The 15,317-nt window shown below is 39.6% G+C and overlaps 1 protein-coding gene across 1 annotated transcript; it reads right to left on the minus strand.

Annotated features, from left to right (window-relative positions):
• Nucleotides 1-802: 802 nt before the first annotated feature.
• Nucleotides 803-12,887, minus strand: LOC137268113 (uncharacterized). The gene is made up of 2 exons (XM_067802636.1): nucleotides 12,718-12,887; nucleotides 803-2,222 (listed from the first exon to the last, which is right to left on the minus strand). The coding sequence occupies exons 1-2, from the start codon at nucleotides 12,790-12,792 to the stop codon at nucleotides 1,248-1,250; spliced, it is 1,050 nt and encodes a 349-aa protein (XP_067658737.1). The 5' UTR covers nucleotides 12,793-12,887; the 3' UTR covers nucleotides 803-1,247.
• Between the last annotated feature and the right edge of the window lie 2,430 nt (nucleotides 12,888-15,317).

The raw sequence follows: 15,317 nt of genomic DNA on the forward strand, positions 1-15,317 counted from the left end.
ATCACATGGTTAAAGTCCAGGGGTGAGTGAGTGAGTTTAGCTTTACGCCGCTTTTAGCAATATTCCAGCAATATCACGGCGGGGGAACTAGAAAATGGGCTTCACAGATTGTACCCATGTGGGGAATCGAACGCGGGTCTTCGACGTGACGAGCGAACGCTTTAATCACTAGGCTACCCCATCGCCCCTAAAGTCCAGGAGAGTCGGGTAGGTTGGACGGGTCAAGTGGTCCGGGTGGGACAGATGGGTCAGGTGAATCAGATGGTCAGGGTGGTCAAGGAGAGTCAGGTTGAAGAAAGAGTGACGCGGTCAATCACATGGTTAAAGTCCAGGAGAGTCGGGTAGGTTGGACGGGTCCGGGTGGGGCAGATGAGGCACTGTGGAGGTTAATATGGTGAATAGTGTGTGTCAGGAGGACAAAGTTAGTAACTTAAAGGCATTCACGGAAGAATCAGACCATTATTTCATTTGATTTAACCAATTGTCTAAAACCTACAAAATGATGTAGTCTCCTCCCACATATATAGATTTGATACGCTGTATTACGACGGGGGTTTTATGAAAAGTCGAGAAACCTCACTCACCTCTACTTCAGCTCACATCACCCTTTGGTCCAGCGATGTGCTTTACACACTTTGCCGTTATTCCGTCTTCATGAACGACAAAGGCCATGACAATCTTCAGCTTCTTATGTCTGGGATTGGGTTTAAAACTTCAATTTAATTTGTTTAAATCTTAATATGCATTGCGTAGGTAAAGGGTTTAGCCTAAGGAATTTACATAATAAAAAACAAAACATTGATCAACAATATGAAACTTAGGCACTCTTCAACTCTTTATTGCCGAAGCGGTTCATAACAAATAAATATCTAACAACACAAAATATATTCCTTTCAGTTTTGATATAAACTCTTTCAGAAAGATTAAGGCTGTTTGTATATAGTGTTAAGCGTCTTTATGACATACTCCAGAGAAGCAGTATTCGTGTGTAAACAGTTAAGCTTGTGGTTTGACTTGTTTGTCATATATGTATGTGTAGGACTTTTGAGTATGCATGCAGTCAGTAGGATGCACAAACATTCTTTCTCAAATTGGATGTGAACTTGTCCACTGTCAGTAATGGCTTCGTGATATCATATATGTTAGAAGGGGTAAAATATTTCAGTGCAAAAGTATCATTTTGATATGCATACTCTTTTCTGGACGATCATGTTAGCCTTGCATGTGTCTTAATTGTTGTTCAACATTCATTTTCGTTCACCACTGTCAGATTCGACAGCATTATCAACTGACCTCTTACCGAAGTCATCCATGTCACTGAAGTGTGAAATTGAGTCCAAGCCTTTCTTGACGAACGTGGAGAAGCCCCCTGAACCAATCGAATCGAATGGTCGTTTAGCAAAGCCTGTGATTCCAGCACCCCGACTGATTGAATCGAATCGACGTTTTGCTTCCTCACTGTCTGACTTTTTGTTGAAAGATGCGAAGCCACCATGGGCAATTTTATCGAAGGATTTCTTGACAAACCCTGACATGCCACTTCCGGCGCTGATGGAATCAAACGGCCTCTTTGCAAAGCCAGCCATACCGCCTCCAGACGAAATTGAGTCGAAAGGACGTTTTGCAAATCCTGCCATACCTCCCCCTGAGGCAATGGAGTCAAATGGCCTCTTCGCGAAGCCGGAGAGATCGCTCCCTGCTGCGATAGAGTCGAAGGGACGCTTGGCAAATCCGGACATACCTCTACCAGATGCAATGGAGTCAAATGGTCGTTTAGCAAATCCCGAAATTCCAGTTCCACCCTCGATTTTGTCGAATGGACGCTTGGCAAATCCCGACAGTCCACTGCCAGAGTTTATGGAGTCAAAGGATCGCTTTGCAAACCCCGATATACCACTACCAGCTGCTATGGAATCAAAGGGACGTTTGGCAAATCCGGATAGCCCACTTCCGGCAGAAATTGAATCTAATGGACGCTTAGCAAACCCTGCCATTCCTCCACCAGAAGCAATGGAGTCGAACGGTCTCTTAGCGAAGTTAGAGAAATCACTTGAACCGGATATTGAATCAAAGGGTCGTTTGTTGAAGGCCGAAAACCCACTGCTGTGAGATATCTTATCGAACCCACGCTTCATGAAGCCACTTAAGCCACTGCCCTTGTTGATTGAATCGAATGATCTCTTCACTGCTACAGACGTAACATCAGACTTGCCAACCTTCACCTGAAAGAAAACAAAACACCATCTCATTCAACATTTGCATTCTTGAATATGACAGGTGTCCGGTTGAATAACGATTTACTAAAGACAAGAGGCCATATTGACTCTGTGTTCATAAGGTTAACTATGGTATGAGAAATCCGTTTGTAGTGTTGGGATGTTGGACGCTGAAGGAGAATTCGGGAACATGAAGCAAACAAGAGACGCTAAATAATTAACTGCCTACTCATGTAGTCCATTATTTGACGGCATTATGTCTTGAAGTAGCACTTGGGAGGTGTGGATTGTCTTGGGCAAACAGATGCCAAGGATGGGGAAGCACATACACATTGATATTTATAACAGTTGTATGACCAGACAAGTGTATGTACACATCGTTTACTTAACCATATTTTTCACATGTGCGTGTCTGTGACAGCTTTCAGTTAAGTCAATGCATAAACGACAGGTATATTTAGGACCAAGGATTTATATATGAGGTTATAAAGTGTCCCAAATCCAAGAAATAACATGTATCATTTGAAAGAAATTGTATGTGTCAGACATTCATAATTTCTGAAAGAAGAGAGTTATGTCGTCGATCGGTGATAAAATCTTTGATGTTTGGTAATATATTCAGTTCTTAAGTCGCAGATACTGACATTTATACTGATCCGCGTATTTATGTAACTTATTGGTAATATCTCTTAAGGTTACTATTTATATTGTGGACACCATCACGCTCGCATGGCTTCAGAACGGTTTAGAGATCAGTTCGTATTGGATTACAATGCTGAACCTTTATGGTATTACCCTAAATATTTACATGAGGGTTTGGCGCCGTCCCCTGGTTTATCATCTCTCATTCTATGTCATGTATCAATGCATTTATGCATTCGTATAATAAAGCACGTAATGACTGACAAATAATGAAACAAGTACATATTCTCGTTGTCACAATTGATACGCTACACAGTAATGGCAATATCAACGGATAATCAACGTCAACTAATTATCATGATGCCATACTTTTCGCCATTATTCCTGTACAATGGTTTCACATTTTCGGATGATCATTAAACATCTGTCAATAAATTTGCTCAGGCCAACATTACGCCGCACACGTGCGATTTCAGGGAATAACGGTAAACATCAAAATTGGATCCTTAAGTGGTCAAAGAATGATTTCACCTGGAAACCCAACTCCAATTAGTTTAGATAAGGCTTGTAAAATAATGACACGGCACAGCTCTCAGTTAAGTGCGGGTCGGTGAAGAGAAGCCATCAATCGCACCGCCAAATGATACGTTAGGGACGTCAATATACAACATCAAACGAAACATGCGATTCGATAACAATGAGCAGATACTGGTGATAAACCGGGTCTTTCCTGTTCTCCGATCCTCTTTTCAAGGGAGTGTGAAATGCTTTTGTGTCATTATCCTAGGAAATAGGAACATGATGAGCTATAGACTGTTCCCAGTCGCCTTGGACACAGACGTAAGTATTTATACCGTCATGCTTAGCCGAGCGTTGGTAAATAAATGAGAATCAAATTAGACGCAATGACTATGGCTGTATTTTTGAGAACAGGGACTCCATGTCGAGGTATTTGGATGTAGGAAATGTATGGCTTGGTCACTGTTACATGTATGCTGCAAATAAATCTAAGTAATTGTCACATGATAATCAGATACAACGTGTATGTGCCAGACATTCATAGTTATATTAAGAGGAGACTGATGTTGTAGATCGCTGACAAAAATCTCACAGCACATTCAGTCCTTAAATGTCACCTCCTGTCGTTTATACTGCTCCGTGTATCATGTATAGGCTACCTCTTCTATGGAGGACACACACACGTTATTCTCTTTGTATGGTATCCACTGAGACGGTAAAGCATAACGTGGAAGGCAATTCAGTCGACAATTGGATTCACCTCCTTGCGATCCATGACCGTCTTTCTTCATGCCCTCTGGCTTTTTGGGTGATGATGAACTTATGCAACAATCTATATACCTAGGATAAAACGCTTTTTCATCATCATAACATCCCCCTTTCACGCACAAAAGTCAGTCTACGAATCCTACTCGTCCACAATTATGCATATGTGTATGAATCGGCATCACCTATGTGCGAAATGTGAGCGTATTCTCCCCCATCGATGCCCCACGTCTTACTTAAAAGAGAACGGGAAACATAGCATAAAGGAAAACAGAAAATTGAATGGCACATGTGGAAAGGTACCCTGGTGGCACAGACACGGTTATATAGACTTTATGGATCAGCAGCTTCTTTATTTTAACAGTTGCGACGTTTCGGTATATGTTCGTATGCCGTTTTCAAGCATATGGTATAAGAACCTATACCGAATCGTCGCAATTGTTAAAATACAGAAGATGATAATCCATAAAGTTGTGTCATCTCTATGCCAGCAACTTCTAGAATCCCACTGAAACAAGCCACGGTTACATAGACACTGGGAAACGACATAACTCCTCTCATGTAACACTATTCTGACACAGATAAAAACTGGGTGGAAATCAAGCCAGAAGACAAACATATTGTTTTTATCAGTGCCACAGCAGTACAATGTCAGTCTGTTTTAACTTTTACATAATACTCTAGTTTTACCGTGGAATGCTTGAAATGAAATGCAGTCTGTGCGCATAATACCACCTTTCCGATCTGAATACTTGCTGATGGGACGAGTCACGGTGTGGCTGAAATATTGCCCAGGTGGCGTTATATATTAACTCACTCACTCACTGATGGGACCCAAATCACATCTGAATTTGACATAATTCCAAGGACTATACTCCTGGCAGGGTGGAAGCACTTAGTGTCTTGCATGTTTGACACGTCATAGAAGTCTTCAAACGTACATCCACACGTTTTTTTCAAATAATAGTGCAGTATACAGGTAGGTCCTACCCTTATGGTTTGCGTTTCCCTATAGAGGTACATTCGGGCATACCCATCCAGCGAAGTGTTGCTTCCATACTTCCACAGTTTACGGAAGAGTGTCAAACGTGATATCCGATGCATTGCCCTGTTTTTAAGTTACAGCTTATGTTGCCGTGGCTTTTTTTCATTTGTACAACTGATTTCATTTTGATAGTGATTGCGGCAGAGGTCATGAGTGGAGTAGGCTGCCAACACACGAACACCCGACATCTTCCATTATGTTCACACCCGTGAGTCAGTCGGCATAGTTCATATGACTATTGTAATGTTCTCCTAGTTCTTACTTTCCGCAGACATTAATCTCCGAAATACAACTTATATCAATGCCTTTGGGCAGTGTGCAATATTGCCATTTGTGAATTAATGTGCAAAACAAGAGTAATTTTACTATTTGCAGCCAAATGTTTCAGAAATTCACAATGACAGGGAGAAGTCCAGTTGTACCCTCGTTGCAACAACCACGTTGAGGGTCGTTTCAGCCGAACATGCGCACAGTGGACTGAGTGACACATCTAGTGTTTGCGTCAACGCAGAACCTGCGTTTTTCACGCCAAAAAGAATTATCAAAAACGCAAGAAATATTTTGCGTGCGTGTTTTTGGACGCATAGATTATGATCTACTCAATTTTAAGAAGTACATTAAAACAGCAACATATAGAAACAATAACTTTTGAAATGATTCAGGATTGTAATGAAAATTTCACGCGCAAAAGATTTTGACTACATATCCAGAATTTTATTTCTGCACGCACTCATACAAAAACCTACTGCAAACATTGCCTGTATCACTCTGCACGTCGACAAAGAGGAAACCGAATGACACGTTGCTCCTTTCGGGACATTCGTGCACACCAGGTGGTCAGATGGACCATGCCCGTTCAGTTCATTGCCCAATGCACAACGCTGCAGTGACCAGGTTATGTGCGTAACGTCAGGTCACAAACAAACATAATTGTGCGAGGTTTCTTCAGGCCAGCAATACCAAAGTCGACTACATGTATCGGACTTCAGAGAATAACGTTTCTTGAAACAGAATCATTTTGTGCCAGCACCCTAGAGGAACTTGGGATTCTATAATCAAGTTACCTGGCATCTCCAAGTATAAAATCCATTTCATAATGACTATAAATCCCAATATATGATTTGACATTATCTATCGTGGATCAATATCAACAGATTTGTGACGTACCATTGTGCATAAATACGGCCACATTGTGAGATCCCATTGTTTCTAGTTATCTCCGCTGACGGTATATAAAGACCTTTCTTGCCATGTGACGTTACTTGCGTGTATAAATGTCAATACATTGTGCAATGTTCTTCCTCGAGAAAAGATCCCCTTCCGTTACGTGGTGCTGTTTTACCTTGTATGAATACCTGTATACAATTTGACGTTTTTTCCGCGTGTACACACTAATTCATTGTCTGACAATATTTCTAGTGACAGTGTATAAATACATTGTGCGACTTAATTCCTCAGGTAGAGACACCCTTACATTATGTAGCGTTATCTCTCGTGTCTGAAAACCTTATGTTTTATGACGTTATATAACTATATACACACTGTGAGACTTTAGCCCTCAAGAAAGATCTCATTATATTTTCTGGTCTTACCTTTCGCTTAAATATACAAATACATTATTCGACGTTTTACACTGAGTATAACATTATTTTGCATATCTCCCGTGTTTGAACACCTTTATCTTATGTTACGTTATCTGTGCGTATAAATACATAATGTGACGTTATTAATATCACGACAGCGCGTTTGAAACAAAAATGTAACCGGTGAATTGCAATCTGACACAAAAATAGACATCGATGTATCAAACCAACGCATAGTGCAGTAAAAGCAACCGACGAACTCTAGATGAGTCTGGCATAATTTGTGTGACAAAAATAGAAAAGTTGTTGCAGAGACTCATCAGTTATTTGTAAGTTTTACCAGCTTGTTACAAGGGGTAGTGGCAACTAGAGGAACAGCGCGAAAGGAGAGATACGCGTGCATTAGTGACGTCAGAGGCATGTGATTACTGCTGATTGACAAAGTGAGAGAAAGTGATAATTACTCCGGAAGTAAAGTCTGTAACGTTAAAACGGCTGTGATTTCTATGAGGATGAAAATGACGGGGAAATCCCAGTATGCACTTAGTACACACAGCGCACCGCGTATGCAGTTGGGGTGTCACCTCGCCAGCTCCAAAAATTGTTGAGAACCCGTTAACGCATGTGCATCTCGCTTTTTGTGCTGTTCCTTTAGTTGACATTGCCCCATTGTAACTAACTTGGTACACGTACAAATAAATGATGACAGTTTATTTAACAACCCTTTCATTTGGGAATACAAATTATCACCAAAATATTGATACGTTATGTGAAAAATACTCTCATAAATATAAACTAGGCGTTTAATTAATGCCACACATCTACCTCTTGAATATACACTATGACATCAGAGCATCATCTGAACATCATCCGGTTCTCTCACGGACATTACCTGTAGTTCTGCGGGAGGTATGAATGTGCCGGATAGAATAAACCAGGCTGACATTGGAAATTTGATCCCTTGACTGTCGTGTACAGTTAACAAAACATTAAGTGTTTTCATGTCTTGGGTAGGTGACGATTTCTCCGGTTTGTCTAACATTCAATTGTATGCAGGTATCTCGAGCAGAGAGAGAATTATGAAAAAAACAGGAAATCAGTCACAATGCCACCAGTTCAAAGCAGCCCCATCACCCGTACTAGTGACCTCCGCATACACGGGACTAAACAGCCACTTAATCAAATCAGATGTTTTGCACAATTGGGATGTCACGGTGACCTTCATTCATAAAGATCGTCTTTTCAGAAGGATCGGATCAGGACAAAATATACTGTTTAAAAGGTAGGGGACATTTCATGATGTGGGGATTTATTGGATACCCAAACTGTATCTTAGCGTGTAGGTTTAGAAAAAAATATTGCTATAATATCCTATTTATTGAGTGTAATCAATTCCATAGAGAAAGACTCCATTGTCGAACTTTTATCAGGATGTGCATGAGAACATTGTAGAGGTAAAAGTTTACAGTTAAACGTGCCAGTCTGTTACATTTCTTCGGACAAAAACAGACAGATGCTCTGAAAAACGTTAATGTCTAGCGGTCGGTAATTACCACTGAACAATCACGACATCGACGGACATATCACGTTAATGACAAAGGTCCATCTAGCTGACACTGGTGACAACTGCACAGTTCCATCAGAACGACTATGTTTCAAAACTGTTGGCAAAAGTGCCTCTTAAAATGGAGATGAGCTTCAAAAATTTACAGGTGTTAGAGTAACTGAACAGATGATTCGGTATAGACTACACATATGGAGTCAGCATTCCCGACGCCCACATGGTACCCACGTGTTATCCAGCGGTATCAGTGTATCCAGGGCTGTAGTGATGTACTTACGTGGCATGGACGGACGTTTGGGGGATGACTTAGTAATATTGGCTGGCAGAACATCGTTATATGTTCCTCACGGACGTGTCATACGGCAGCAGCACCGTGACCCCTTGAAGCATTTACGCGCATTTGCGTGTTTCAGGATGACAAAGCAAGAGCTCAGACTCGTATTGTTACAGAGCACCTCCAACAGAACCTAACTGCATTGCTGTGGCCACCACATGGTCCGTACTTGTCAACCATTGATGTCTAAGATATCCCTTGACGACATCATCGTCAAGAACCACGGAACACTGTCAGCGGAACTGGCGGTGCTCTGCGGGATGGATGAGTGTGCCGGATGGAATGAACCAAGCTGACTCTGGACGTTTGATTAGTAGAATGTCCTTGGTGGTCTTGACGCACGCTCGCAATATTAATGACTTTGACTTTTCAAGGTAAATGACGTTATGTACACTTTTGCCAATAACCTTACAAAACCCATTGTCACCTGACGTTTAACGATAAATGCAAATCTCGGTCACATAACCCTGTTACACTGCTAAACTACTTGTGTCACCTTTTTGTTGAATATCCACAACGAATTTTAAATAGTGTAAATGCGTAAACAATGTCTAAACCGTTTAGGGAAATATATATTTATGTGTGTGCAAATATTTTCTTCCAAATATATCTACATGAAACCATGGTCTTTGTGCTGTTTCATTTGAAATTCGGGTTCAATATTGGATTACCAACATGCATGTAGTTCGTGTATAACAGGAATGTCCAATAGGCATTTGTAGGCAACACTAAATATGCGTGTTAATCGGATTGAAATCCGTACTTACGAACACCCACAATTCTAACCACATTGGTCTGGTAACATGACAGCTTTTTCCACACCATCGTCAACCAATGGAAACAGGGCGAACACCAAGAAACCATGGCAATTCAAATACTGCATGAGATCAGCAGAGAACATGGGACTTAACTACCCGCTCTTTTGTTCTACATTACATCCGTAAGAGTAATGGATGACTTCCATCACTAGGTTAGGTGCATTTTCTTCTTCTGTTCGTATTACATGCGTCGTTGTAGAGGTACCTTTGTCTATAAGTGCTACCTGGGTAATGGTATCAGCGGCCATATATACTCTTTAAGCTTCTCTTCTAAGCCTACTCTGTATTTTACTGAAGAATGGGTCTCATGTAGCATTCAACCGTCATTAACTATGACACGAATATTTATTTCATAGGCGTTTCATGTCGTCGTGTTCTGTAAAGTTCTACTTGCATACCAAAGACTACGTTTCAACAGCATAATTAGCAGTTGTTGTTCTTCTTTTTAAAAACATATTTTCATGTGCATCATGACATGAAAGGTTGAAGAGACACAGTTATTGTTGCTTCTTACCAAAGAACATTTCTCAGCTTCGACGGAATCTCCATTTCTTGAATGCCATTGAAATTGCTCACGAAAATTATAGAATCCGTTCTAAATTACAAGAGCTCCAGTTTTATTTGATCCTATACTTTCTTCGAATGTCATAAAGACAACTTTTTACGAAAGTCCAGTCACATAGAAATTCTTCTTCAAAGTAACCAGTTATAATTATGCCTAATGTTAAAGTAGAATACTATTTGACGAGTACACGCTTTGTATTGGGCATGGTGAAATGCATCATGCAGAGACCATTGCTTGGGTGCATTAATGTCCTGTATAAGTATAGGAATCAAAACAGTACGTTGCAGTGCTAATGGTTACGTCACGGGGCTACAACTACATTCAGCTTTGGCAAAAACGTTAATAGGGTGATATTGATATGAATGGTAGAAATAAACTTCATACCTACAGATCTTGCAACGATTTATATTGCCCTGAAAGTGATGTCAGTAGTTATGCCCTGGAATAACCGTTCGGCCTTTGCCAAATGTATACGTGGTATTATGCCTTTAAGAATTGAAAAGGGCAGACATATAGATTTAAATGTTGAGGATTGAGGGCATTGTTTTATCATAATGGAGTTATTTAAGATGAGGATCATGGGTGATCACCAGTGCCTCTGATATGACGACTTTTTAGCTCTTTTCACAAATGTTACAGTCAAAGTGTCCAACTTTTTAATTTTGTTAGGCAACACAAAGTTACGTGTCCTTTTTAAGCACGAGGTCCATTTTTGGGCCAAACCCTGCTTCCCAATACTACAACGTAGAAAACATAATATATATGAATAAACAATCGCTTTATGTACGTACTCGTGCCTGCTTGTATAATTTTGTTTTACCATAAACGTAATGTTTGTCCTTCATAACCCAATTTGAGCGGCGCTATGCCATATTCTTACTCTACCAAGTCTTGTCTGTATATATATTTTTCTTCGTACGGTATACAGCGATGAGACGTTAATAAAATATGTTCTTTGTCTGTCTGTCTGTCTGTCTGTCTGTCTGGGTCAACATTGGTATGGAGACTATCTTGCGCAAAGTAAATAAATGAAATGATTAAGTTATGGAGTGTCATGTCATGTTCTTTGGGAACACACCCAAGGCAAAACAATGCTCTTGTGCCCTTAAAATACATGTATTGAGGTTGTGAAAACGCACAAATGTGTTGGTTCGAGTAACCTAACACCCGGTTCTAGAACACAAACTGAAGAGACTTTCATAAATATCAGAAAAGTTTATTTCTGTGGTACCGAGAAGATACTAGCGCTCGTTGATAATATTGTTCATGTACACGTTTGTAAATGTCGTTGTTCTCAAATGACTTAATTTGTATATGTAAACGTGTAAACAGTGACCTCTGTCTTGTATGTCTTCACTGTGAAGGTAATTGCTACGGTATTCTGTCATGTTACACATTTCTCTTTAATTGGTTTGAAATACAGTGAAAGAAGGTTTAACGCTGAATGAGAGTTTCTGCACATGAGTTGGCTTTAAGAATAAAAGATGAAGCTTAATGTAGCCTGCTGATATGATAATATTTAATCTTCCAAGTGCACTGAGGGTGAGTTAACGTTTATCAATCGGCGAGCAACTCATCCTATTTATAGACTGCCATGCAAAAACTACTACCATTCACACTTAATGCATTCTCTATGGAAACATAATGGTGCAGATTTCCAGGAAATTATCAACTACTTAAAGCAAAAGCTTTATAATAACATGGAGTGCAACACGATTATCTATGTTTACATTTACATAACGTTTTATGTCCTTAAATAACTTATTTCTCTGTCTTTTGTAGAATGAAATAGTTCGGTTTACGGTGCGGAACAAGGACGGGAAACAATACTCAAAGTCACTGTTTGCTTCATATCATGAGAACCTTATTCATATTTATTTATTTATTATACGTCCATGTGGTGTCAGTGCTTACCTGGCAATTAGCAGGTAGCACATTTACTAGATATATCATATATCGGAATAGTTTTGTTACTTTTCCTACGCTTATCTTTCACGAGGAAGCTTGTAATTTCTTTCGCAACTGCAATCATAACTTCAGCGGAGATATCTGAAAGCGGTTCTCAGTCAAACATTCCTTAACGGGACTGTCGAAGTTTTACATTCCTTTTAAGAAAGGCAATTTTAAATAAACTTGTCACATGTCAGGTGAAATTATGCACGCCATTGTTTAGGTGCTATGAAAACAGTTCTTGAAGATACAAAATGATTATGTTTCTAATTACAGAAATCCACTCTGTCAAAACAGTTTGTGTAATTTTAAATGATGACCGTGTTTTCATTGTACACTGATATTACATGTCTAATTGATCACGACAAAAGGACAGGAAAATAACGTCGTTGAAACAGTGTCATTGTATTTGTAGTAGCATCCGAATGACAACTGAAGACACAACGCCTCTAATCCATACATTTACTACAACCAAATGCATCACATCGTTTTTCCAGTTCATATTTTTGCACTGTAACATTAACCTGGGTATAGACTTCTGACTTACAAAATATTTCTTATTGTATCTCTTAAAACTACATGACATAATATTGTGGAAAACATTTGGAGAATTTTCTTTTACTCAAACAAGTGCCGCAACACAACACGCGCAAATCACATTTTGCCCACTGAAGGAAACTTGATTAACTGAAACAATTAAAGGCAATCAAACTTACCTCTTCTTTTTCTGCTAGCACAAGACATAGACCAAGAGCAAGGACAAGCCCAGGTTGAAGAGATACCAGTTTCATTATAGTAGCGTCAAACAAGTGGCTCTGGTATCAAAGTGTTCTCTCGGTCGACAAGGCCACCGACTCGTGGACGACCACGGAGTCAGTTCCACTTTATAAGGATGGGGCACGTGGATCTGTCAACAATACTTGCTGATCGATATGTCGAGGTAATCCAGTTATACGCGACGTGCGTGCTCCAATGATCTTCCAGTAGGGACAAGCATTACCAAGCCTATATACGATGGCACAAGTCGTCGATAGCTACAGTGTTCGCTTTTGTTTCAGCGAACGGTTGAGGTATATATATATATCGTTACAAGAATCAAGTTTGTTTTTCTTGTTATCGTTAAGACTTTTCTAGTCAACGTATCAAGGCGAGTTACGAGTTTCAAAATCTTTCGGTTAAAATCTTTACGGGTATATTGTAACCATATAGGAAATCGGACGTCTGAAACAAACAATTCAACTCCAGACACTTTCATACAGCCCTAGGAGGTTAAAATAAAACTACATAATCTCAGTTTGAATAAAAATTGTGCAATATTATAATGCATAATTGTGCGCCGTTGCGTGTGCGTATATATGTGTGTGTTTGTGTGGGTGTGAGATAAAGTGAGACTTTATCGTGCATTTAAAGTGACCAGGGAGCTTGATTAGGAATTGTAATGGTCGGGACGAAAGGAATGGCTCAGATAGTAAAACCACCATACACATTATGGCTTAACGGCATCCCTTTAAGAACATCCTTTAACACCCTTCTCATTCAAACCAAGCCATGTAGATGGTTGTGTCTTGCAGATGTTTGAGGGTCACATCGCTTAATGCATTAAAGTTGCTTCATTGCCGATTTGTATGAACATTAACCATCACCGTATTTCGTTTAAGGAGTATTTAGTTGTATCGACACGTTTGTCGTTCCTTTCTATTGATACCGAATACTGTTGAATATGACGATAACTATTTGAGGAGATCATAAATCGGGAGTTTTACAAATCGTAAAAGACACCGAACCGTACCAGAGATCCTTGATCCACATTGTATTAGCGATGTCTTGGCTGTGCTGTACTTTCACAGTTGCAATCACACAAGGAGCAATATTTTCTAGGTTTTGCTAGAAACGTCTGAAATAAAAACTAAATATAAAGATAAAATGATTTTAATCACATGCACAAAACTAAGAAAAAAGATATATGTACCAACATTCATAGGGCTTGTCGTAAGAAGCGGGACCGGGTGTTCGGGTCAGTGACTTTCTGGATTCTTGATGTAGTATCCCAACACATTGCGGAGATCGATTTTCACAATATCACTTACTTTGTCGTCAGACTCTTTTGTCTACAGATCACCGTCATATGATGCGTTAAATAAAAAACAAACAAACGATAGAAACATCCATTCATAGTTTCTGTGTACCTGTCCGTGTTTCATGCTACACCTTTAGACTGGACCAGTGGTCGATATGGTGAGCATTCATCCGCGTCGCTTGGCCAAGATGGAACGCAATAAACTATGTTAGTAAGCATAGCCAACCGATTCTCGTGGACAGGGATATGTTCCTGGTGACCTGTTTTAACACTAATACTACTACTACTACTAATAATAATAATAATACTAATAATAAAACTTTTTCCAGCATCACAACAACCATAGATATTTTTACATTGAAATTCTCAGCCTGTTTAGGGAAATCGAAGGAAACCAATGTTCTAACTGTGCCATATGCAAAGCAATGTAAAGTCATCAGTTAATACTTTGAGCACAAAGGTTCTTAAACTTCAAAGAAAGATCAGGCTAAATAACCATTTCTGCATGTACAATATATTTCGAGTAAAATATTCATGCAGCGTTGTGGAACAAACCTAATTGCATCCGGTTCTATCTTCATCCTGTAAAGATGAAAAGTTTGCTTCTAAAGATCTTCCCCAATAATCAATGCACTAAGTATAATCTGTAGCACTTTCTCTCTACACTTTGCCAACCATGTATACATAGGTATAAAAAATATCCACGAAAATAAACACACACACACACACACACACACACACTCATTAAATCCACTTTACATCATACCTTTTGCAAACTTTCAACACCTCAGGTCGGTTGTCATGAACATAAGATCACCATAACATCAACAAGCCGTCTAAAAACACACTGCATGAGAGGACCATTGTTAGTTAAGCTGCCACTGTCGGCTGTAACGCTAAACTATACAACATATGTTCTCGCAATGTCATATATATTTGTATGCTATTGCGTGAATACTTGCTTTGGTCAGAAAACAACGACCCCATAGCCATGTAAAGGAGTGTCGTTTTATGCCGCTTTAGGAATATTCCAGTAATATCACCGCCGAGGTCATCTGATGTGGGTTTCACATATTATACCCATGTGGGAAAACATCCCGGGTCATCGGAATGACGATCGAACGCTTTAACCACTACATCACCGACTTCCTACTGGGTTTTGTTTGTTTGATCGTTTTGTTTGTTTTGTTTTTTGTGTTTTGTTTTGTTTTGTTTTGTTTTTTGTTGGTTTTTTGCTTT

Source organism: Haliotis asinina, chromosome 16 (genome assembly GCF_037392515.1).
Source record: "Haliotis asinina isolate JCU_RB_2024 chromosome 16, JCU_Hal_asi_v2, whole genome shotgun sequence".
NCBI classification, from domain to species: Eukaryota; Metazoa; Mollusca; class Gastropoda; order Lepetellida; family Haliotidae; genus Haliotis; species Haliotis asinina.

Coding starts and splice junctions, on each gene's coding strand:
- LOC137268113 (XM_067802636.1), bottom strand. CDS start 12,792: ATGAAACTGGTATCTCTTCAACCTGGGCTTGTCCTTGCTCTTGGTCTA. Junction 2,223..12,717: donor TGCTAGCAGAAAAAGAAGAG/GTAAGTTTGATT, acceptor GTTTTCTTTCAG/GTGAAGGTTGGCAAGTCTGA.